This window comes from Peromyscus maniculatus, chromosome 16, assembly GCF_049852395.1.
Source record: "Peromyscus maniculatus bairdii isolate BWxNUB_F1_BW_parent chromosome 16, HU_Pman_BW_mat_3.1, whole genome shotgun sequence".
Taxonomy (NCBI): Eukaryota; Metazoa; Chordata; class Mammalia; order Rodentia; family Cricetidae; genus Peromyscus; species Peromyscus maniculatus.
Window position 1 is genome coordinate 53,459,833 of NC_134867.1, and position 26,477 is coordinate 53,486,309.

A 26,477-nucleotide genomic window follows, 5' to 3' on the forward strand; every position below is an offset into this window, starting at 1 on the left:
CTTTAATTCAGTTCCTCATGTTGTGATGACCCTCAACCATGAGGTTATTTTCGTTGCTACTTCATAACTGTAATTTTGCTACTGCCATGAATCTGTGTTTTCTGATGGTCTTGGGCGACCCTGGTGAAAGGGTCTTGGACGCCCAATGGGGTCACAAGAGAAATAACAGCCCTTTTATTTTTCAGATCTCTGAAGTTGAAACATCAGACAAACACAGTAACACTAGTCACCTAATGCTCACTCAACATCTAATACCACAAACATTGCATAAATATTACCTAATTAATCAAAACACCAGCAAGAAAACATATTCTTACTTTATAGCTAGTTTTATGTGTTTCAAAAAAAGCCTTAACTACAAAACATTCAACAGATGTATTTTATTAATTATCTTGTAAAATCTCTCTGTATTATGACTCAGGAATGTTAATAGAGGGAAGAAAAACACCACACTGAAAGATATCATTTTCCCTGCTTTCTGGCATTCTCACATTTATTACTAAGATCCAATTTCCTGAGTATTCACGATATACTAAGAATTCTGATTTTTACTTCATATGCCAAGCAAGTATGCATATCATGATTACAATGATTTACAAAAATAAGAGCAATCATTTAAATATTTATAAATCAAAATTGTCTGTGATGAGTCATGCCTATAACCCCAGCCCTTTCAAAGGCTGAGGCAGGAGGATCACCACAAATTCAAGGTCATCAGGGCTACAAAGTGAGAGAGACCTTGTCTCCAGATATACATACATACATTTATATATATATATATATATATATATGATCTAATTCTATGTGGAGGTGAAAGGACTAAAGAAAATGGGATTGCTCCTCTCTTCTAGGAATATATAGCTGATTGGAGAGAAACAACATGTGTATTAAAAATATCTATCATACCTGACCTACAGTGATGAATACTAAAGAGACAGAAAGATTAAAATGTTCCAGGTAGGTTAGACATATTACCAATAAGAATGCTGTCATGAGCTGATAACATTGCTCAGTGTAGAGCCCCAAATACAATGGTGGGCCCAAAAGGTTATCATAAGCTAAGGAGCCTGTGCCTATCTCTCAGTTTGTGGTAAGTACAATCTGATTTTCGAACAATGTCAAAATGGACCAAGGATCTATTTATCAGAATGCACCCCTGTTGTAAATGATGTATGACTGTTCTTATACTGAGTTAAGATCCAGTTTCCTTCTTGGATGTAAGACGGCAGGTCTTCTACGTAGGTTATAGATCTTCACAATTTTAAGAGGTGCCTACGTTTTATCCATGAAATGTCAGTTTAAACAAGGTCAAAGTTCTCAATTCAAGTTTCCAACACTCTCTCACACACACATACACATACATACACACACACACACACACACACACACACACACACACAGAGAGAGAGAGAGAGAGAGAGAGAGAGAGACAGACAGACAGACAGACAGACAGACAGACAGACAGACAGAGACAGAGAGAGACAGAGAAAGCGAGCTTTGGGAAGAAATGCTGTCTGAAAATCTTTTTGTGGAATGGTTCGGTTTTGACACACAGTACAACAGCAGGAAGAAAAGAAACGTCCTGGTTGCTCTAATTTGCATTTGTGTGGTGGAAATCAACTGTTATCAAATAAACCAGCTTTATCTCAATACCTGATGGAGCTTCTCCTGTACCACGGGAATGCTTGTCAGTAGGTCAGTCCACTGGCTGTCCATGCGGGACAGCTCGGCACGCAGGGCAGCTGTATCCACTTTCTTTAATCGAAGAAGTTGATTTCCAGTGCTCATGACTGATGATTTCAGGGAAGACTTGGCCTCTACCTCTTTAGAGAACTCCTTAAAAAGATGAAAGTCACAGTGTTCCATTTAGCATCAAATAGCTGGACCTTTCCATTTAAGGACAGGGACCAACCTAGAGCATAGAGCAATTATTTCCATGCATTGAGGGCTCGGTCATGTGGAACTCTTTGGAGACAAACGCACCACACCTTTATCTTCAAAAGAGGCTAATCCATGACCTGAAGACTAATTGCAAGAGGCAACCTGGCACCCCACTGGTTTACATAAATACTAGATACACAGAGTTAACCTCGGAATTGTCTATGAAAGTTTAGCTTCTTACTGTGTCTGCAGATAGTTGGCTTCCTGTGTACTGCTCCACAAATCCAGGCTGAGAAACAAAACGAGATCAAATGTTCAAAGTTCTCAGACTTACCAGGAAAGCATTGAGATGATCCCGGACCATTTCCAACTCTTGTGGGACCGTCACAGATTGCTCAGTCCAAAATGCCAGCCTGTCCTTTGCAGACTGTAGCCAATGAATCAGATCTGCAGATTCACTTTGATACCTTTAAGCATATTAAAGAGTTTATTAATTGAACATTCTGTTTCTATTGTCTGTTGTCAGTTAAAACGAGAGCCCCAAAAAGAGCTGGAAGAAAAGTATATGAGGTTGATGCCCTGAAATTCTGGTCTTTTAATATTTATATCTTAAGTCTGTCCTGGGTTTCAGTGCCCCCATTGCTAAACTGAAGATGAGAATATCTTTCTATCTCCTTGCATTGATGCTCTTGGGAAATATTGGGTCATGGTTATAAAAACCTGTTGGAAATAAAGGTAACAAAAGAAACAATGCTACATTCAATAAAATTCAAGTAAGTGCCTCCCCTGAATACTTCCCACTGGGATTTCAGTGTAAAATATTCCCCCAGGCATATATATTGCAGGCGTGGTCCCCAGTTGGTGTCCCCACTATATGGAGAGGGGCTGGACATCTAGAACTGGAGACTAACAAGAGGAAGGAGGTCACATGGAGCTGTCCTTGAAAGGTGCCATGTCTGTCTGTCTGTCTCTGTCTGTCTCTGTCTCTGTCTCTGTCTCTGTCTCTCTCTGTCTCTCTCTCTGTCTCTCTCTCTCTCTCTCTCTCACACACACACACACATACACACACACACACACACACACACACACACACACTTCCAGGCATTTCACTATAAGGTGAAATGTCTCCTCAATCGTCTGTTCCTGCCACTACACTATTCTGCCCCAGGACCCAAGACAATAGTTCCGACTGACCTTGGCCTGAAACCTCTGAAATGTGAACCACAACAAATATTCCTTCTGATAAACTATTTTTCTCAGCTGTAGATCACAGCAATGGGAATCTAAGATATTCCCTATGGCCTGTCAGGAGGATACTCTCTTTTCATTCAGCGTTATCCTGTCTCTAAGGTTTCGCAGTGGGTAGACAATGTGGGGGCGGGAGAGGTATGGGGGTGGGGGGCTGGAGGTTGGGGGGGATGCAGAGCCAGCTGCATTGGGTGCCCATCTCCCTGCCAGCTTTAATCACACATTCAAAAGAGTAAGAATCCAGTTGGGATTCTCTGGTTGTCTTTATTTTCCAAACTATGACATTTTCTAAAGTTGCATATCTTTTCCAAGGCCGGTATCTACTCGTCTTAGAAATACACCGCAGAATTACCGAAAGCACGTGCCGAACGCCCATCCCGTTACCTGGTCCAGTGTTTCAGTATGGTCTCCAGTCTGTGGAGTTCCTTGGACACTTTGTTGGTGTTGCTGAGCCAGCGCTCCCCCAGCTGATTTAGCTGACTTTCGAGATCCGAGCAGCTGGCGGACATCAGCAGTCGCTTTCCGTCATCCAACACTTGATACAATTTGGGCTGGTATTCATTAAGGCTGGATTTTAAATGCTAGAACGATGGATGACATGGAGTTAAAAGCTTGACTTCGTGTCCCCGAGCATGATCATTTCTCTGATGTTTCTAACGTTGGTATTATTTGTTACCAAACATAAATTATCTTCGCTCTGCCGCTCTGAAAGCTTGAAAATGTATTTATCAAAATATAGATGTTCTCTCTTTTTTAATTTGTTAGGAACTTGATGTGTTTACAGCTGTCAGGCTTAATTATCTCTAAAACAGTATGACACCAAAATAAACTACAAAAAAGGCTTGGTTGAGGTTTGGTTAAAATATTTTTAAAGATTTCAAAATGAGCTCACTTGTTATAAAAATATTGTCTATTTGTCATTTATCTATAATCTATCACCCATCATCTATTATCTATCGGCATACCTATTTATCTATCATTTTTATCTATCTATCTATCTATCTATCTACCATCTATTTATTTTGCAGAGCTTAGAATCTAGCTCATGGCACCTTGATTATTAAGAGGGCCTCTATCACCATTACTGAGCTATATAGTACAGATGAAGAAAGATTTTTTAAAAAAATACGAAATGCTAATTAAACCCAGTAGTCATACAAACACACAAAAGATGGGCAAGTAGGAGAAAGGCTTGTTGGAAACAAGGGTTTTAGCCTTAGATAGAAGGGGATAATAGGGGAAGTATGAGGTGGGACTGAAACTCATGGGATAATGCATAAAACCATCAAGCAGTAATAAAATATAGCTGGGGGGCAGGGGCAGGGGGTTCATGTTGTACACCTTAATCCCAGCACTGGGGAGGCAGAGGCAGGCAGATCTCTGGGAGTTTGAGTCCAGCCTGGTCTACAGATCGAATTCTGGGACAGCCAGAACTATTAAACAGAGAAACCCTGTTTCAAAAAACTGAAATAAACAAATAATAATAAAAAATAATAAATATATACTTAATCATAAATAAATGATTATTAAGTAATATATTATATATGATTTACTATATAATATATAATTATAAGTATATTTATATTCTATAAATAATACAAACACAATCTATGTGCATCTATGAATTTTAGTAATTTAAAGAAAAGTAAAAGATTCAATAAAGTTTAAACTTGTTTGCTTAAGTTCCGTTAAAATTATTGGCAAATTTCTTAAGGAAACATTGTCACTTGTAACACTAAGACACACTTGGAAGCCAGACCTGGTAGAGATTTGTCCTTTCCACAAGTCTGTCCTCACTCTCCTCCACAAGGCCCACACTTGGGATGCTGCTTTCCACCACATCCAGCTGTCTGCTGAGCTCCTGGCGGCTCTCATCCAGCTGGGACCACATCTACAAACACAACGACGACAGTAATTACTGGGATCCCACACTAGCAAAGCTGGCAAGAAGACCACAGGTTCAAGGACAGCCTGGGCTATTAGAGACAGTGGGTCTCAGAGAAGCAAAAGCAAGCCATGCAATTAGCACACAAAAAGAACGGCATTCCCCTACGTGTGTAAAACCTGCACTTGCCAGATTCTGCTTCAAGTAATATCAAGAATGTTTAGTTGGTGTTTGTCTTGAGAAACAAAAGGAGGTTCTAAAGCAACTGAGGCAATGGTGGCCCTTAAAAGTGGGCAGCTCTCTGTCTCTTTGTCTCTCTGTCTGTCTCTGTCTTTGTCTCTCTCTCTCTCTGTGTATGTGTGTGTGTATGCACGACAATAATAATAAGAGGTTATGAAATTAAGAGTGGGGGTGTGGGAGTGTTGGAGGGGTGGAAATGATATAAATACAGTATTCATGTATAAAATCCTTAAAGAAATGAAAAACATTAAAAGAGAAGAGGGAGGAAAGGGGACAAACACAACTCCTAAGACTTTTAAGGGAAATGGGGAGAATAAAGGAACTGGGGCAGTTCAGGGCAACTGACTTAATTACTAACCAAAGGAGGGCACTGGTCTGCCAGTGACTTACACAGGGTTCTGGGGCTAATTACTTAGCCTCTATTTGGTGTTCAAAGTCATACATTTGTGTCAAAGCTAAGACTCAGTCCAAGTCTCTCTGAATCTAGAACATTGGCTTGCAAAATCTTTCTACAATAGACCACATAGCAAATATCTTCAACTTTGTAGATTAATTAGCATCTATTGCAAGCAGTCATGACTGCCCACTGGATGAAGGCAGTAGATTAACAAGCAGACCAATAAAACTATTACATCAGAATAACCTTTACAAAGAACAGGCTACTCTTGGCCCAGGGGCCAACTCCTGTTCTAGAATCTGGGCCCTGTTAATAAATGGCATCCTTTTTTCTTGTTATCTATAAGATCTAGTATATAAAAGGCTGTCTGCTTCCCTGTAGAGATGTCATCCTGTGTTCTGATTGTCTTCTTGTTGCATTGGACCACGATATCATCGAGAGCAGTCCTGGGAACATTTTTGCATTTCCCTTGCCTGGGAATCTGGTGGCAACTTGATAAATGCTGAATAAATAAATACTTGATTTCTTCACTTCTGACTAATAAGCAAATGCAAGTCAACAGAAAGAGGGAATGGAATTTCTCAGGCAGAACAGCGAATTCCTAACTAGGAATAAGAACACTGTATATGGCAACTAGGATCTGAACCTATATTTTATTATGTCAGTTCAGAGTTTCAGGTCTGTTGCTGTTTTAATTTTTAATGACATGTATCTGTGTGCATAGATTCACATGAGTCCAGATGCTCACAGAGGACTTATGGGCAGTCATAAGCCTCCCAACTTAGTTACTAGGAACCAAACTCAGGTCCTCTGTAAGAACAGCAAGTGCCTGTCTTAACCACTGAGCCATCTCTCCAGCCCCCAGATTGCTATTTTACAACAAATGAATCCTTCATTTTTTTGTTTTCAGACCATTAAGATTTGTACCCAGATGGCTGTCCTGTAGCTTCTAGATTCCAGTGACAGGTCTTATCACAAGAACAATTGCATCGGAGACAGAGCCAGGGATATGCATTTTTCATGTTTTGTGCTCCTAATTAGGTTTTGGGCTTGAACCTCAAGCCTGCAAGCTTCTTCACACATACTCTGAGGTTGGGATTCATCCAGCTGACTCACAATATAATGTATCACATACTGAATACAAAAGGAGCACACCAACCCTAAACCATAGGAAATATCATTCCAAAGAAGGGAGCCCAGTGAGCTCCATTTGCGGCCAGAAAGATGCTATGCGCGCAGTCTCACCTCTAGGATGTACTCAAGCTCCACGCCTCTCTTATGGGCCTGTTTCAGCACAGCAGATGCCTGATCCATGCGGTCCCTGTGCAGCTGAGTTTCCTTCACAACGGAGAAGCCGATGATCTTTCTGAAGAGTGTGTCAGTCAAAATCATATGAGATTCCAGACCCTGGAAGTACTCCTGTAAGTTTTGTCAGGCAGAAGAAGATCAGCGGCTCATTCAGACATCCGCTCTAGATGAGAACTGTCTCAGCTGTGGAAGCTGATGGAGCACAGTTAACCCAAAGGGTGTGCCACACCAACTCCGCTGCACTCCATCTTAACTCAGGCACTGTGTGCTTCCTACAGGGGCTTCCTGCTGCATCAAGGCTCTGAGCTCCCTCCCAACTGGCCTCCCCTCGTGACCCCACTGAAGTACAACTCCACATCACTGTGCTGTAGACACAAGCCTCCAAAACAAAGCCCTTCATCTGTGATTAGATGACAGAGGAGAGTTTCCTACCATCATCCCATACACAAGCATATCAGTGACACAGTCACTGACCATCCCTGCCACACCACTGTCCTCCTGTTTCTCTTAGACACATTAATCCCCTCACCCTCATCTTCAGCTCTGCCTATACACTGTTTTTCTTGAGATGTTCTCATCTGGCACATCAGTGTCTCTCCATCCATGGCTGGGTTGAGACCGACTCTCTCAACTTACAGTCTATTTGCCTTGCTTATGATATATTGCCAAGCATGACTGGACATACAATAATATGTTAACAGATATTTTAATTTTCCCTTGTATTTTACTTCCATGCACCAGAACTGTAACCATTGCATGAACTGATATTTTTGAAATATAAAGATTTTTTTTATATAAAAAGATCTTGAAAGGTGGAGATGAGCCCTATTCTACACAGTTTCCTCTTCCCAGGACCATGCATTGAACTGAAGGACTGGAGATTGTTAATAACAGGAGACATTGAGTTCTTGTTTTTCTGAGGGCCCCATAATCTCTTTACTCAACTCATGTCATCTTTATGACAACTCTGAAGCTCTATAAAATACTTTTACCTATCCTTTTACAGGTGATAGAGCCACTCAGTCTATGTAGCTGAGCAGAGCAGAGTTAGGTTTTAATTCCTATCATATGACTGCATCTGTGCTTCTCACTAACACTGCAGAGGTCTCCCACAGAGCACGGGCTGGACAGTTGAGTAGACTCAACATCATCACTATCATCATAATGGTTTTGCTGTGGCCAGGAATCAAAACCAGGGCCCACTGACCACTAGGCATCCACTGAGGTATATCAGCAGCCTGTGCTGTTTTATTACTTTATTTATTATATTATCTGAGATAATAACTCATGTATTCACTCCTGCTGAACTTGCTCTTTAGCTTAGGTAGGCCTTGAACTTGAAATTCTTTCTGCTCCCACCTCCCAAGTAGCTGGGATTACAAGCCTGTGACATCAGGCCCGGCTTAGCATCATTATTTTGAACCATCATTAGTTGATGAAATAATCGGATGGTTGGCAATGGCCTATCAAGCCCAACCTGTACTAAGAGTTGAGCTTGCTTTCAACACAAGCCTACCTCCCACTCCGGCCTTGGCAGCATTTCTCATGGCCGAAGGGTCCCTCTGTTCGGCCCCAGTGGCAGCTGCAGCTGACTCTTTTGAGAGCTCTTCCCTAACTGAGTATCGTTTCTCTGTTATTCTATTGCTCCTTGATCGTAGCTTCCCTTCTGGAACAACTCAGAGTGATCTTTTATTGCTATGGTCAGATTTGAGAACAAACAGCTGTGAACTTTAAAGCAATGTTTTCATAGCCAAATGATAAGGCTTTAATAAATCAAAAAACTTTTTGGACAGAAAACCTCTGGGAAAAAAATTAGCAAAAAAAAAAAAAAAGTATAGTCCCCTTTACTTTTATGGACCAAGTCCACCATAATAGCCCACCAGAGAGCTACACAACAGTAGAATGTTAACCATCTAAAACTCAGTGAGATTGTTTTGTTTTCCTTCAGGGAACTCCCATAGCCCGGGAGGCTGAGTTTGTGACCTGGTAAACTTTGTATAGTCATTGCTAAAGATTTGTTATGTTAGGGGTGTGTGTGTGTGTGTGTGTGTGTGTTAAACATGTTTATTCACTAAGGAGTAATGAACCTGAGCTTCATTTGGGAACACACTGATGGAGCAATCTTGGGGTTCCCGAGTCTGATTGTGTGGTAAAAGTTCTCATCATGCCCAGGAAAATCTCTGAGGCCAACAGAATGTGCTTAAGCGCCAGGAGAACTGAATGATGCAAGAAATAGACACCAACTCAATGCCAAAGGTGAGTGGGCAGCCCTGCCTTCCTAGGGTGGAGTGAGGTGTCTAGGCCAATACAATGAAGGGTAGAGAGTGCACCAAGGTCCAGGTGGACAACAAGCCCTAAAGGAGACACAGCGGACCACATAAACTTAAGCCTAGTTGCATATGCCTTTAATTCCAGCTCTCAGGAGGTGAAGGCAAGAAGATCAGAAGTCCAAAGTCATCCTCAGCTGTACAGTGAGTTTGAGGCCAGCTTGTGCTAAAAATGATGAATCTGGGTCCCTCTCAAGAAAGGCTTTGAGCTTCTCCTTGGCTATATTTATATATGAAGACAGTTGGCTTAATATTCATGGGGAACTGATAAAGTTACTTATGTAACTACTTTTTCTTAATTTTACAAAATCATAAAAACATACTCTTAACCATTTCTCTACGCTCCAGATGCTAGTGGGTTTGGGCAAATACTTATAGCCTACTTAGAAGTGTATATTATACAAATATAACTCATAAAACCCAAGCTTATTAGGTTTTCCTCCATCTATATACAGGTTTGAGAATTTCAGCTACGTTTTCCTGCTCTCTTCTCACCTTGTGCTTGTCAAGCAGTTGTTGGATTTCTTCTTTGGAGGACACCATGATTTTCTGGTCCCCTGCCATCTTCTCTTGTCCAGTGTCCAGCAGGTCTGCCAGATCTTGCAAGGCCCTATCATATTGACTCTTGAGGGCAAGGTTCTGGTTGAGGTTGCTCCTCCGGGAACTGATGGTCACCAACAGGTCATCATACATGTCCTGAGAAGCAGAGGCATCCATCCACACTAGTCTCAATCACAAAGTGCAGTATCAAGCCCATTACCTGCCCAAGACCCCACCAAGGACATGCCTCTCCACAAGTACATCCTCCAGAGACCCTCTGCATGGAAGCAAGCTGCCTGTCTTATGAACCTCACTTGGAAACACGCCAAAAAAAAAAAAAAAAAAAAAAAAAAAGGAAGGATGCTCTGGACATCCCTCCCCACATCTTTAATACATATGCACGGGATTGTGGCTTTCCTGGGGTTTGATCTTTGGTTATTCAAGTTCTTTTGTTAATCTTGTTTGGCAATCTTACATACTCCTCTCTGTTTTCAATTTGATTTTGCTCTTAATGAACGAATCATAAATCACATAAGAACTGAAGAAAAGGAACTAAATTCACAGAGATTTAAGGATGCAGTGACTTAGGTAAAGGATACAAGAAGGAATATAATGTGGACAGAACACGACTGTTTGGAGAAAAGTAAAATTAGACTCTTATGCCAAATAGTAAGATACAATTAACATTTATTAATAAGTAAAAATATAGGGCTGAGGATATAGCTCACCAGTCCAGTACTTGCCTAGCAGGCACAAGGCCTTGGGTTTGATCACCAGAGCATGTTTGTGTACACACACACACACACACACACACACACACACACACACACACACACACTACAGCTTAACTTTTCAAGATTCTAAGCAAGGAGGAAGGGCTAGAGAGAGGCTTGGGCAGTTACCCACACAGGCTGCTCTCCCAGAGGAACCATGACCCTCTTAGAGGCTCACAACCAACTTTAACTCCAGTCTGCAGGGATCCAACACCCTCTTCCGGCTTCTGTGGGTACCATGCACACACAGGGTAAACAGACCTACCTACAGCCCAGACGCCCATTCACATAAAAAATTAAAATAAATTAAAAAAAGATTCCAAGCAATCTAAAATAAAGTATTTCCTAGAAATGACTCATGAGGTAATTTCCTGATTGTCTGCTCAAGCTGTTGCTTTATCCATGATGAGATGTGGGGTTGAGATGCTGAACGAAAATATCCACAAGGTGAAGAGAGATGTCACAGGAAAACTGATTCACCTTGTTATCATAATCTTGGCATTTATTTAATCTTACAGTAAATGAATAGAGTATCTCTCACATTTCTGTCTGCTAAATGGTATCAGATTTTGGACCGACCACCTTTCGAACGAAAAGCCAAAAGTAAAAAAAAAAAAAAAAAAAGAGAGACAAAATCTTCAAACTTAAAAAGGCAACAATTTTGCCAAACGTGGTAGAGTCAACAACTGTTTAATCTGGAGAGACATTTTAGGAGATGGTGAGACACCAAACAAAATTTACTGCAGGCATATGGACCTAATTAGTGCATCATCCTGAGGCGGGGCAGCCAAAACCCTTCAATCTGGGAAAGTTCAACTGGAATGCTTATTTACGGCTATGACGTTTGACTCTCGCACCTGACGCCCGAGCACTGTGGGAAAATGATCTCAGAGAAGGGCAGCAGGGTTGGGGGAGGCTTGTCCTGGGACATTTCAAAATGCTAGCCAAGGGCCTGAGATGGTCAAACTGAGCGAGGCTTCTTGTTTATAAGCGCTGTGGTATTTTCTCCGGCAAAGGACTTGAGATTTTGTGCCTGATTCACCATCCCCAAAGTGTTCTGCAGAAATGCCCAAGAGATGAAAACACACACACAGTGTGTGGCCATGCCCAACTATACAGATTTTACACATCTTAAAAATACAGCTAGTTTTCTATAAGGTGTTAAACTTCACTGGCCTGGGGAGGTATTTAAGTTTCATCCTTCTTTCCCACGTATAAGTTCTGCCTAGGTGTCAGAATTATGCTAACTGGTTGTTTTTTGTTTTTTGTTTTTTTTTTTAAATCCCTGAAAGGTAATGGAAAATCTGCTTGGGTTTCACAGTTTTGCTAAGCTTTATTGCTGTTCTGGAATTGAACATCTGTATTAGATTCCAGCATGTGCACCAGATAAACTCCCACTTTGAAAACCACGTTCTAAAAAGTCTTGCCTTGAGTATTTACTCTGTTAAATTGTCCCTAAAATATATTACAATATTGAACTAAAACCCTCTCCCTTTTAATTTTATTGGGTAGGAGCAATAATGATGATAATATTAGCAATATGCAATTACTGAAATATAGCATGGTGTTTAGACATCATCATAAGAGCACGTATCAGAAAAAATATGAATGGCAGGAGCATGGGAATATTAATTCATTCTATTGTACCAAAAATGACCAAAAGTTCAGAAAAATTTTCCCTTACTTGTACGTAAAAGTTAAAAACCTAAATGATGTGACTTTTGTTTTAAAAATGTCTAAGAGAAGCCAGGTGGTAGTGGTGCATGCCTTTAATCCCAGCACTCAGGGAGGCAGAGGCAGGTGGATCTCTGTGAGTTTGAGGTCAGCCTGGTCTACAGAGTGAATCCCAGGACAGCCAGAGTTATTCAGAGAAATCCTGTCTCAACAAACAAACAAACAAACAAACAAACAAACAAACAAACAAATGGTGAAAATTTTCCAAGAGAATAGTGGAAACAATGTTTTCTTGATTTTAAATCAGGATGGGCCACTGAGGCCGAGTGGGATGGGCCACTGAGGCCGAGTGGGATGGACCACTGAGGCCGAGTGGGATGGGCCACTGAGGCCGAGTGGGATGGACCACTGAGGCCGAGTGGGATGGGCCACTGAGGCCGAGTGGGATGGACCACTGAGGCCGAGTGGGATGGGCCACTGAGGCCGAGGGTTGCTGTTGGAGGTGATACCTGGAGCTTGGAGAGTTCTTGCAGGGCAGGCTGCTCCACCTGCAACTTGTCAGCGCGACGCTTCAACTCCGAGATTCCCCCGTCCAGCTCTCTCAGTCCCTCTTCCGCCTGTTGTATGGCCTAGGTAAGATTTACAACATTTGGTTCAGACTCTGAGGAACACTTCCGCCCCACAGGAGGTGACTGCTTGACTCTTTGGTCTACCACTACACCCAAGAATGATTCTAAATATATAAGAAGAGACTAACTTCAATAAAACATGAAACACATCACCACATACTACTGGAAAAAAGAGGTCCTTTATTACATTACATGTCAGCCGTCTTGGGCAAAGAGGTAGGGTAGAGTGAGGATGGAGAGCTGGAAGAAGAGTGGTCCCTCTTAAGCAAGGGGATGTGTAGACAACCATGCCTACACAGGAAGCTGCATAAGGAACAATGTGAGCAAGGTATGTCCTTGAGATGTCTAGGGGCCAATGGCACTTCCTGAAATGCTACGGAGCATCACTGGACACTGTGCCACTGTGGTAACAGGGACGTGTGAGGAAAGCTGGGTCAAGCAATGGCTGGTCCTCACCGTAAAGTGGAAAAACCAATTAGCAAGGATTTAAGAGGCTAAGCCTTGTTTGCCCAATGTGAGGTCTGGAGAAGAGGGGACCTTGTCCTAGACTTCAAGGAGCTGAGAGTCTTGTCAGGACGCCAGTAGAAAACAAAACAAAAATGGATCTAATGATAACTAAGCACTAAACTTCATGATGCAACTCATCTCTGAGGAGTCGAGGAGGGAGGTACCGGACCAGCAGCCCTGGTCTAAGTAGGCTTTTGGAAGAATTACAACCCAGTTGCCCTTGACAATGAGAAGAGTCTGGATTCCAGATGGCAGATGAAACACATGTCCACATTTTCCTTTCTTGAAACATCTCCACAACAATAGCAAATATTTTGTTTGCTCGTTTTTTTGTTTTGTTTTGTTTTGTTTTGAGGAGTGCTTTCCTCCATAAGTCTGCTGGGGCCAGGAAATTGGGAAGATCATAAGCCTAACCAATTTTCAAAGTTAGGATTTGGACAAGTACATGAAATTTCACTGAGCCTGAGAAAGCTGAGTCCTAACCTAGCTGAGGAACTGTACCCAAAACAACTAGAGCATTGGGAGTCTCAGGAACTCAGAGGGCAGAGACAGAGAGCTGGTGAAAAGCCGCTGAGAGAATAAGATCCTCAGTTCCTGGTTCGTGCCATATCGCCCTCTCCTCCAGGTGAGAGGCTCGCAGCTTGTTACCTGGAGAAGGAAGGTGGGCTTTCTAAGACTAAGGAGTAACGGATGAGGTGACTGGCTTAAATGTTGGATTGAAAAGAGCTGGACACAGTGGCTCACACATATCATCCTGGCACTTGGGAGGCAGCCCACCTACACAGTGATACCCTGAGGAGGAAGAAAGGAAAGAAGGGGGGGAGGAGGATGGGAGGGATGAAGAGGCAGGAAGGGAAGGGGATGGAGAGAGAAAGAAGGAAGAGAAGAAGAAAAGAAGAGAGAGTGTGAAGGAGAAGGAAGAAAGGGAAAGAAGGAGCGAGAGATGAAACGGAAGGGGAGAAGAAAGAAAACGGGGTGTGGGGACGACAAAACACTGTCCACGAGGCCTCAAGTCCACTTCACCTCAGGAAGGGCTGTGCTCACTCCTCTGCTGTCTAGAGAGAGGAGGGCTCATAAGCCCAACTGAGAAAGCTAAAAACCTGAACAGAAAGGTCGTCCAACAAACGGCACAAGGACCCAGAGTCGCCTCAAAATTGTTGAGTTTCATCCCTACATCAGGTTCCCAGTCAACTGTTTAATGCCCCAACCCAGGTGGAAACAGACAACAGAAGACGACCCTGAAACCGAGAATCTCCAACGTGACAGAGATGATGCCGGCAAACTAATGAAGGGACCCAGGGAAGACAGATTATGTAAGAAAAATTAAACGCCAACCATCAAACCATGAACACATCCAGGTATATTACAGAAAGGAATGCATTTGTTTACAGAAAGAACAAGGTATTAACAAAAGAGACAGAAAGAAAAAAAAATCTCCCAAAAAAATAGAGCACTGGACAAGATATGCAATATCTCATTGAAGAGGGTTTCACAAAAGGAGGCAGATGAAAGGAAGAGATGAAAAGAATTAGATAAACTAAAAGTTTTCAAAATAGAAAGAAAGAAACCCAACCAAAAGAGTCTCCTCAGTTCCCAGCCCAGGGGATAAAAATAGGCCCTCCCTGAGGCATGCAATTGTGATATTTCAAAACCCTGGGGACCTCTGGGAAATAGAACGATTTCTGGATTTCTCAAGTCAGCATTGGAAACAAGCATCTACAAACTGACCGAAATTTATGTCCGACCCAGAGTTCTATAAAGAGCCAAACAGTCAAGTGGGAGCAAAGAATAAGAACATTTTCAGGGACTGAGGGGTGGCTCAGTGGGTAAAGGGATCGACTGACAATTATAACCTAAGTTCAGATCCCTAGGAACTGTGTAAAGCCAGATACAATAACAAGTATCTAATCAAAGTTCTCCCACAGTGAGGTGAGAGGTGGAGACTAAGCCCGGGAAGCTCACCAGGCCAGCTAGCCTGGTGCATTCAGCAGTGAATAAGAGAAGAGGCCCACATCAAATAAAGTGGAAGGTGAGGACCCACACCTGAGATTGTCCTCTTTCTTTCCTACGTCATGGACGTGATGCTTGATCTTATTTGGGAGTGGCAAATTCCTTAGGTCAGCAGCTATCACTGATGTCACTTCTAAACCCACTTTGCATAGTTGTATGTAGAAGTGACCAAGTCAGTATCATTGGGCACATTACTCAAACCCAGTGTCGACACACAAAACATGCAATAAATAAAAATGCCATAGCTTGCCATTAATCATTCAAAGAACATTTGATATCCCACAGTAAAGCAGTGATCTATAGCTCTGCTATTCTGGGACAGACCTGTACATGCCTATATCTGGGACAGCAGCACATACCTGCATCTGTTCCACAATGGGTTGTTCGAACACGTTTGCCAGTTTCTGCAGGATGATGTATTTGTTGTCAGCTAAGGATGTAGACAGCACCTTCAGGTCATTCTGGGGAAGAAAGCAATGGAAACGCAACATGTGAAACAAGGGAAAAGAAATGATTACAATGTCACACAGACTCATAGAGACGATACATAGACATCTCTCAGTCTCTGAATGTTGTGTAGCAGTTTCCTCCAAGATGAAAACCTTCCAACTTGGGAAAAAAAACTGGTTAAGGTACAAAAAAAATGTTAAAAGGGTGGTGAAACAACATGTTCTAGGAGGAAGGGAAAGATTCTATCCCATAAGGAAACACATTAAGACAGAAATAAACAACTCGAAGGTTTCAGGAAGTCCCTGAAACTGAACAGATACACTAGGTCCCTTCTTCATCCCAAACATAGTTAAGTAAATACAGACTGCTGGCTTGGGCTCTGGTAATACAGCTGTCTTTGAGTCAATTCTGTTGCTCTAAGTAGCCCATCAACCATATTCCTATAAGTACTCCAATAAACTCACTGGTTCACAAAATTAGACTTTGGTGGTATCCTTATGTTGGTCTGTCAATCACTCCCCCCTGAGGTAAGTAGGTATTTATTCGCATCTCCCCAGAATCCAGTGTCACAAACACTGTGGGAATTTCTTCCTGGACCCTCTGCAGATATTGAACTCTAGGGATGCTCAAGTCCTTTATGTAAAGTCACTTAATATATATATATATATATATATATATATATATATATATATATCCTTCCAGATACTTTAATTTAAAATTTTTTTCCATTTGGGGCTTCTAAAACCTATTTTTTTAAATTATAAAGCTTTTAAGATTTATTTTTTTATTTATGTGTATATGTACGAGCATGTGAGTGAAGGTGCCCAGAAAGGCCAGAAGAGGGCACCTTGCAACTGGAGCAACACACAGCAATGAGCAGCTTCAGCAAGAGTTCCCAACTTGAGGATTATATTCCCAGAAATATAAGCTAAAAAGGCCTTTTCCTTTTCTTTGTTGTTATTTTGGTTGCTGTTGCTTCTCTTGTTTTGTGGCACCGAGGCTGGAGCCTGAAGCCTCTCACATGCTAGGGACATGGTCTCCCACTGAGCATCACTTCAGCTCTCTTCTTGTTTCAATTTTCTTTGGAGACGAAATCTTGCTAAGTTGCCCAGACTGCCCTCAACTTGCAATTCTTCCACCGCAGACTCACGAGATCTGAGACCAAAGGCATGTGCCACCAGGCCTGGGTCTCTCTCTCATGGGTATCAAACACAGGGTGAAGCTTAGCTTACAGCATCCTCTTCAGGGGGGAACCGGTCATGGACCGAGAGAGAACATTCCCCAATCAAGAACATGAAAATGTACTTTCCTCCGAGTGAGTCTCATTGAGAAAAACTACTCTTAATGTCAGGCTGTGTGCCCACAAGTAGATGGCCACAAGGGCATCTCTGGAGGTTCTTTGTCTCATAGTGTTGTCAGAGATTTTCCTTTTTTTAAAAAAAAAAAATGTATCTTAGTATTTATTTATATATATATATATATTTTCTCTATTTTCACCCTACAGGGCCTTCATCGTTTATATATATAAACTTACAGTTTAATGTTCTCATGGATTTCTAAGTATGTAAACAAGTGGGTCTCTTTCTTGTGTCCTTTCTTGGGCTTTTTTCCCCTTTATTTGTCTGTTTTATTCAATTCTGATGTGTTGGCTTTTGTTTTATGTTTTATGTTATGTTATAATCCCACAGAAACCTGTCTGTTTCCTAATGAGAGACAGATAGGAGGTAGATCTGGATGGAAGGGGAGGTGGGGAAGACCTGGGAGCAGTAGAGGAGAGGGAATGGTAATCAGAATATATTATGTAAGAAAAATCTATTTTCAATGGGTAAGAACATCTTGATTTATTCTTGAATAAAATTTGTTTAAATTGAAAAAAAAGTGAATGCAGGGGCTGGAGAGATGGCTCAGAAGTTAAGGGCACTGGCTGCTCTTGCAGAAGACCCAAATTTGGTTCCTTGTAGCTATGTGGCCTCTTAACAGCTGTCTCTAACACCAGTTCCAGGGAATCCACTGCCCTCTTTTGGCCTCTCAAGGTATTAGACACCCATGTGTTATAGGTATACACGTACACACATGCAAAACATTCATACATATAAAATGAAAAAAATATAATCTTAAAAATGAATGTATGCAGGCATCACAATGCAAGGCTAAAAAGTCAAGTTATGTAGAAATCGAGTGAGAAAATTGAGTGCTGGGGGTGTGCTGAGTGGCGCAGCACTTATTTGGCATGAAAAGGTCCCAGGGCTTGATCACTAGAAAGGAAAAGGAAAAGGAAAAGGAAAAGGAAAAGGAAAAGGAAAAGGAAAAGGAAAAGGAAAAGGAAAAGGAAAAGGAAGGAATGAAGGGGGCGCTAAGATGAGAATATAGTGTTGAATGGACTAGAGAAAGGTAACAGTTGTCACAAACCAAAACTCAAGCTCAGCAGCCAGCTAAATAGGAAATCATTCTGAGAGGACTGGAAAAATGATGAGTTTTTCATGGGTTCCAAATATGTACCTGTTACTCAACAGCATTCAAGGGGAGGTCACAGGCTCTTAGAATGACAAGGACTTGTTTGTAAGCAAAATGAAAGATGTGTCTCGCTCATTTGAATAGAGTCAAAAGCAAGGAGTCTTGACCGCCCGTGACAGGGGTATTCTATTCCCTTCTAACTGCCCATAGTTATTTCTATATACTTAAGGCTGTATCAGTTAAATTCATCAACTCACGTAGATGAGTAGAAATAACCTAACATGGGTGCTGTGGGACGGTCTGTATGTCAAATTGCTCTGATTGGTCAATAAATAAAACACTGATTGGCCAGTGGCCAGGCAGGAAGTAGGTGGGACAAGAAGAGAGAATTCTGGGAAGCGGAAGGCTGAGGCAGAGAGACACTGCAGCTGCCGCCATGACCAGCAGCATGTGAAGACGCCGGTAAGCCACCAGCCACGTGGCAAGGTATAGATTTATGGAAATGGTTAATTTAAGATAAAAGAACAGTTAGCAAGAAGCCTGCCATGGCCATACAGTTTGTAAGCAATATAAGTCTCTGTGTTTACTTGGTTGGGTCTGAGCGGCTGTGGGACTGGCGGGTGACAAAGATTTGTCCTGACTGTGGGCACAGCAGGAAAACTCTAGCTACACATGGGTCAGAAATAAAGTGTGTACATTGACTTTACACCTAACTCTTAGTCTTTTCAACAGGGTTTCTTCCCTGTGTTCTACTTAACATACCAGAAAACATAGTTCTTAGTTCTGGAAGCCATGGTAACTATTGGGAGAGATTAGCCAAGAAAACAATAATGTGGTTCATGTAGAAATTACCAAGTAGAAATTTCTAGGTGGTGTTAATGGTTTTATGCTTGTTATTTTCTTAAGGATAAAAAACCAGAAGTAATAAAATCCAAAAGAGTCAACAAAGTATCATTATTATACTTGTGATGTAGCAGGAATTAAAGAATCAGTATATAATAGATATAACAGACATTACAATTTCTTCCCATCAAGGAGTAAATGAAGGATGTGAGTCATTTGAAAAACAAATTCATAGGCATTTTGAAGCCTTAAAATCAGTAAAGCTGACTCACTGCTATTATTAAAGAATTCCTTAGTTTCTCACTTTTAAAAGTCACTATTCGGTTACCTACCCAAGAAATGTATTTAGGGTTAGTCTATGGGTAAATACCAGAATAGAGACGGCTAATTTGGTTGTGAGTCCACACATGTAATCTTCAAAACGTACAGATCATCCAGGCAGTCTTGGGGGAAGGGATTCTAGAGCAATGTTTAACAGTATGGCAAAAGGCAATTCTTACAGATGGCATGGACAACAAAGGCATGCCGTACCAACAGCAGTTGAGTACGAACAGCCCAGCAGATGCTCTGTACAAGCAAAAGAAAATCGTCTGAGCCTGTGACTTGATCCTTCGTTGTGTTATCATTGGGGTTCTTTTCTCTCAACTAAATCAGAGCAGGAACATCTGAATTGCAGGTTTTGTTCGTGACCTGGCCACCAACAAGTAGAAACTTCTTGGCAGAAGAAAAACAGAGAAGATGATTTAAAGAGAATTTCGTGATTACATGTTATTTCCATGGACCTCTGCAACAAAATAAATTCCTAAGGAGTCATGCTTAGTTCATATTTTACTGTCATCAGTTATAATTACCAAATGCAAAACTGTAACAAACATTAACTTGGTGGAAGCAACAAGAGAAGGAAATACAGCGTTAAGGGGTTCACAGTTGTGCGGCTAAGCAAGCCTCTTGGATGGCTTATAGGCTAAGATGCCGTAATAATCTGGCCTTTCTTTTTTCTTTAAGGAAAATAAATTTTAGAGTAATGAAAATTAATTTTTCGTAACATAATGGTCCTTCTGACTTTACTGACACAGTCAGTATACATTCGTGCAAAAACAACACCCAGATAGTCAATCCTGCTTTTCTGATTCCTAGTGTATTTCTCTCTCCTTGTTCTGTATCATGTAACCGACCAGGCACGGATGTGAACATACAGCCAAGGCCATTCCTCTGTGCCACAGAGTCGCACACTTACATGCCCAGTGTGACTCTTCGTGTGCATATCTCAATGCCACCCATATCTCACCCCAAAGCAGTTCCAGCAACAGTCTGCTCCATTGGTCAGTGCCTCTGCCATCTATCCACCTTCTTTTTTCTGTCAAGACCTCCAGTGTGCAATCCAGAGTCCTTCAGTTCCATAGCACTCATCCTTTCTCTCATTCCTCACACCGAAGCCACCAACAAATGCCTTTCTACTCACTCTGTTTTCAGAATGTACCTTGAGTTAATCTGCTAGTCTCCGGCTCTCCTGCCCACCACTCCAACACCATGCAAAGCTAAAGGGCTCTTACTCTTAAATCCCATGCCACCTCTTAAGTCCTGAGTAACCCTGGAGAAGTTACATAACCTCTTTACTGACTTTAGATCCTTTATCTTTTCTACCACTACTCAGTAGCAAAATTGACGATTATGAAATTTGTTGAATGCTTGTTATGTATTAGTATCGACTGATCTCAAATATTTGAACGTTTCGAAGTCTTACAAAATGGTGAGGCAGTGGCTGTGGTATGACTTCCTAGTTGAGGACCCTGGGGCTCAAGATAATTAAGCAACTAAGCTTATACGACAGCAAGTGACAAAGCTGGAATTTTCAGCTTAGTGTCGAAGCACATGCCTGCTGAGATGAGAGAGCCTGGGCAATATAGTGAGTTAAAGCCCGGCCTGCAGGATCGGTTTTAAAAAACGAAGGCGAGCAAACAAAGCCAATGAAACTAACATAGGATGTTAGCATCAGAGAACTTATTCTTAATTTCCACTCTGAAAAGCATTTGCCCAAGATGGCTCAGAGGTTAAGAGCACTGGCTGCTTATCCAGAGGACCGGAGTTCAATTCCCAGCACCCACATGGCAGCTCACAACTGTCTGTAACTCCCAATTCCAGGGGATCTGACACCTTCACACCAATGCACATAAGATAAACTTAAATAAATTGTTTTTTTAAAAAAAAAGAAAAAGAAAAGCATTTGCCTAGAAGAGAGGTTACAGAGATTAAAGAATGATTCATATGCAAATTTGGGGACTGAAAATAATGAACCAATAAGAGTTTTAATAAATATATTTTCTATCATGTCATTTATTTATTTTATGTATACGTGCCACAGCACATGTGTCAAGGTCAGAGAACAGGATGCGGGAATCAGTTCTGTCCTTCCAGCAAGTGGTTAAGGGGATCAAACTCAGGTCTTTTTAGGCTTGGCAGCAAGCACCGTTACCTACTGAGCCAGCTCGTCATTCCTCATTACATATTTTTAAGACTATAGATCTTTAAAAGTGGTAATATTCTGTCCCTTTGTGTGACTATCTAGAAAGTTCCATGTTTCCTGGTAAAAGCAACATTTGATACTTCATAGTAACTTTTTTTACAAATCAAAAATTCTCCTACATTTGCTAAAAAGTAGCATCTGTTGAAATTTAAGGATCTGAACAGGGTCCTTTTTATTGGGCTTGAAAGCCATCAACTCTAAAGGTTTATCGGTGACCTATCCTTTTTTTTTTTTTTCCAGTGACTCAAGACAGAAAAAGTTTCAGAAGCACATAATTGCATATCTGGCCCTGGGATTCCAATATGACAGTAAAAGGTAATAAATCTGAAGATTTAGGGTTGGAAAGTAATGTAAGAAGTTTCCAGTGTAATTTTGAGAGAGGTAGAAGAAATTAGACCACAGCCATTTCCAAGACTCTTGAGTAGTGAGGTTTGGGAGGGTTCCTATATCCCAGCACCTTCTGCATGTTCTTGGGTAAGAATAATTAAATTCTACTATTACCAACTGGAAATTACAATAAACGATAATTTGGCTTTTATTGGTTGAATTTAAACTTTTATTCAACTCTTAGATTGGCTGAGTGGTTTTCTCAACCTTCCAGTTCTAAAAGCATGAAACTTGGCTCTCTAAATCTTTAGTTCAATGCACCTGGTTTTCTGCAATGCTCTAGCTCTCCATTACCCATTAAAAATTGTTTATAAGATGGGCTGAGAGATAGCTCAGACATGAAATGCTTGTAGGGCAAACACAAGGACCTGAGTTTGATCCCCAGAACCCATGTCAACACCTCGGTACAGCAACGCACTTGTAATCCCCAGGCCTGAGGAGGCAGAGATTAGATACCCAGCATCCACTGGGCAGCCAGCCTACCCTAATAACAGTGAGTCCCAGGTCCCTGGGAGAGACCCTGCTCCAAACATAATGTGGATGGGCCAGAAAGATGGCTCGGTGGGCAAAGGCACTTTCCTCCCAAGGGTGATGACCTTGGTTGCTTCCCCAGGACTCACATGGTAGAAATAGAGAATGGACTCACAGGAGTTGTCCTCTGACCTCAACATTCATGCCAGGGTACATGCATGCTGCCTGCCCCTATGTACGCATATTAAATAAAAGAAATGTAATAAAAGTTAAAACAAATATGAGGTGGATGATTCCTGAGGAATGATACCCAAAGTTGATCTCTGTCCTCAACTCTCATTCACACACACTATGTACATGCACCCACACATACATGCTCATTCACACACACACACACACACACACACACACACACACACACACACCCTCAGACACCTCACTACACACATGCAACACATAATGAATGTTTGTAAGACACTCTTTGTTGATCATCACTGTTCCTTGAAAATGGCACACACCCTTTGTGTTCTCTCATTTACCTGGAAATTGAGGATCTGCTGGAGTCTTTCCTTCATCTGATGACATCGCTGATCCACTACTGAATCCAGCAAGGATAATCTGCCCAGAAGACAACCCAGAGTGTCTTCAATGACGTCCCGGTTGTCACCATCCTCTGGGAATGCTTGGGAAAACAAGTTCTTGTTCTTATCCATTTCTTCGGACATTTCCTTAATGTCTTTGGCAAGAGCCTAGGGTTGAAGAAAGCAAAGTTTTCCTTCCTCATTTAGACCTCTGTAAATCAAGTCTTCTTCCCCTAGAAAGTCTATGAAAACTCCCACACTGACACAGCTAAATCTCTTTCAGTGACTTCGATGGATTGCAGGGAAAGTTTTCTTACAGAGATTTTTCTTGGGGACTTTATCATTAGATAATAAAAAGATGCATTGATAACAATTAAATTTTAAAAAGTGCTGGTTAGGAATTCATTCCTTAAATTTTATGTTCCATACAGGGAGGATTTGAGATGTACAATAACACAGAATTCTCCATTTCTCCTCCTCTCAGTATACATATTAAAAAGGATGAAAGTACAAAGCATACATATTTTTGAGAGCTTTTTATATTTAAACAATTCCTTTCTACATTCTACTTCTTGGGAACACAGCACAGCACAAGGCTGTCTGGTTCGTTCGTTCTTTCTTTCTTTCTTTCTTTCTTTCTTTCTTTCTTTCTTTCTTTCTTTCTTTTTTATTTTACAATACAATTCAGTTCTACATATCAGCCACGGATTCCCTGGTTCTTAATAGTCTTCATATACAACATTAATTACCAATTATCAACACTGCAATTGCTTTGAAATTTCACACACAGACAGAAATCGTCGGCCTTACCTCCTGGTTGGAGAGACAAGCTTCCGTTTCTTCTGGCAAAAGCGCTGTGGCCACAAATAAACGTTCTTCGACGTCATCCAACCAGGTCGAAGTGGCCGAGACGCCATCATACAACTTCTGCTCCAAGTGGATATTCTGTCCTTTGGCTCCTCCGCCCTGGAAAAGAAACACACACAAGACACACAAAACAGATCAAAGAATCAATTTCAATCCAGGTAAGCCCTTACAGCTCATCCTCAGCTATATAGCCAGTTTGAGGACAGCTTTGGCTACCAGAGACCCTACCTGTACCCCTCTGCTCCCAACACATCTTCCAATAAAAAACAATCAATTACAGTGCTTTGAGGAACCACAGAGAAATACCAAGCAAAAAATGAGATTCAGGAATCAACATCTATAAGCCCCAGGACTCATCACTAGTGCTGGGCCTCAACAGGCATGTGCAGAGAGGGAATAATTTTGCAGAGAACAAATGAACCAATTTCAGAAAGACAAGACCAAGACAAGCCCAGGATGGCACAGCCGTACCTGTGATGACACCTCCTCGAAGGCCTGGTTCAGTCCATCCAGCAAGGACGTCACCGAAGACTTGTCTTGCGTCTGCGCTTCCCCTCTGTACAGTGGCACCCCTGTGAGGAGTCTGTTCTGGCTGCTGTACAGCTGCAGGCAAGCAGGGACAGCTTACTTAAGAGCAGGTGAGCCATGGGCAGTTTTCTAAGTTGGAGGTATACATAAGGAAGGCGCTGGAAGCCTCATCCAGAGAAATGTGCATTTTACAACACACCATATTACTGGGGACAGTGGCCAGAGGATATTTAATGATGTAATAGAAAAAAATAAATAATGGTGGGAATGCATGAACATTACCCCTGAAATGTCTTCCCAGCTTTTTCCTCTACCTCTAGAGAAAGAATTGACTATCTGAGAAAGACTGGTCTCTTATTTTTGTCTTCACCTCTAACAGGTTTTAGATTCCTCCCCCCCCCCCCATGAGGACCATGGCCAGGACAGGCATTTAAATGTTTTATGGACATCTCCAATCAAACTCAGTCCTATGATTTCTCAAAAACACTTCATCCTCATTTTTGAAGGCCCATCATCCTGTGAGCATGCCAGGCCACTCCATCCTGTAGCTTGGACATCTGTCACCCAACGCATCTTTATCTCTTCAATTGCTGCAGCCTTACATACATGTTGTATCTGATATAGTGCCTTTCCACTATTATCTTAACCTGGCTTTCCTTGGGATTCCTGTTTGTGGACTGGAACCTGCCATGGCTACTTACTTTCTTAGGAAATGTGTGAAATAGCTCCTGGGTTGGGTTATGCATTTGCAGAAGGTGGACCCATATTTACCCCAAATCCACAAAAATGCTTCTGCCTAGAGGCGCTAAATATTCTACAGATAGAGATGAAGAAAAACCCCATCTGTAAGACAGAGGCCATTGACTCTCTGAGCTACTTAGTTTCAGGTCGCCCAAGTTGTGCTGGCTTTTTCATTTGAAAGTAAGTATATCCAATGTATGAAGTTGCCAGTCAGCAGGTGTGAAAGAGGAGGAACTCGGGAGCACACAGATCCAGCAATGTGTCTCCCAGATCCTCAGACCTCCATCCCCCTCCCCAGGTGAATAGAAAGCCCCTCCCAGTTAAGTGTTGCTAAACATGCCAAGATCTAAGTGTAAAACGGGTCTGTTGATGTATCTCTGCCTTGACTCTGAGTAACAGGGACTCTGAACTTCTTGTCTACTTTCTGTTCACTCCCCACACCAGAGGCAAACCAGTGGTTCCCAAAAGAAAGTGCAAGGCAGGCTGAAAAGGGGACAGTTCAGGGTTTCCTCTTATAAGCTGGAGGGTCAAGAAGGTCGGGAACATGAACCCAAACTTGGACAGCAGCCCGGGTGTCACAGAAGAATGATGGTGGCCAAGGACAAGATGGGTCTAGTGAGCTCAGCATGGAAAAACGCTGGATACCAACACTGACAGGAAATCTACTTCTCCGCCATGAGCTGGGTCTTGGGTGCCAGCGGAGTCAGGCAGGCGCTATGGCCTGAGTGGACAAAGCGGAGCAGCAGGCTAAGGCCTCTGTCTAAGGGATGGAAAATAAGCATGGGATGCAATAGGTTTACTTGGCATAGAACAGCCACGAAAGAATGAAGTCTCCAATCCAGGGCTGTGCCTTCTGCTTACAGCTAAGAGAACGGGAAAATAGTGTGGCAGGAAGGCAAGGCAGAAGTCAGACTCGGGAGGGTGAGGGATCTACCTCGGAAAGTCTAGCCCTGGATGAGAGAAACATTTGACCAGGCTTGTAAGGAAGGGCTAGCTCAAGCCAAGGTAGGAGGTCTGTGCGAAAGACATAGGATACCAGTGTCCAGGTGGATAGGAAGGGTGGGGTGGGGGGTGGGGGCAGTTCTGGAGGGGCAGAGGTAGAAGGATCCAAAGTTCAAGGCAACACTCAGCTATGTAGCAAGTTCCAGTGCAACCTGGGTCACACAAGACCCTGTTTCACAAACCCAAAGGGAAATAAATAAACAAAACGTT

The 26,477-nt window shown here is 42.0% G+C and overlaps 1 protein-coding gene across 19 annotated transcripts in view; it reads right to left on the bottom strand.

The window, feature by feature from the left end:
* Window positions 1-26,477, bottom strand: part of Syne1 (spectrin repeat containing nuclear envelope protein 1) — a 484,186-nt gene that overhangs the window by 100,950 nt on the left and 356,759 nt on the right. For all 19 annotated transcript variants that reach the window (XM_042262341.2, XM_015996792.3, XM_015996795.3 and 16 more), the window contains 11 exons: window positions 24,468-24,599; window positions 23,940-24,095; window positions 23,088-23,297; window positions 15,779-15,880; window positions 12,783-12,902; window positions 9,782-9,982; window positions 6,897-7,070; window positions 4,889-5,020; window positions 3,514-3,710; window positions 2,216-2,348; window positions 1,654-1,836 (listed from right to left, as the gene is read on the bottom strand). In XM_042262341.2, coding sequence (XP_042118275.1) covers window positions 1,654-1,836; window positions 2,216-2,348; window positions 3,514-3,710; window positions 4,889-5,020; window positions 6,897-7,070; window positions 9,782-9,982; window positions 12,783-12,902; window positions 15,779-15,880; window positions 23,088-23,297; window positions 23,940-24,095; window positions 24,468-24,599 — 1,740 coding nt within the window. The remainder of the gene's footprint in view (window positions 1-1,653; window positions 1,837-2,215; window positions 2,349-3,513; window positions 3,711-4,888; window positions 5,021-6,896; window positions 7,071-9,781; window positions 9,983-12,782; window positions 12,903-15,778; window positions 15,881-23,087; window positions 23,298-23,939; window positions 24,096-24,467; window positions 24,600-26,477) is intronic.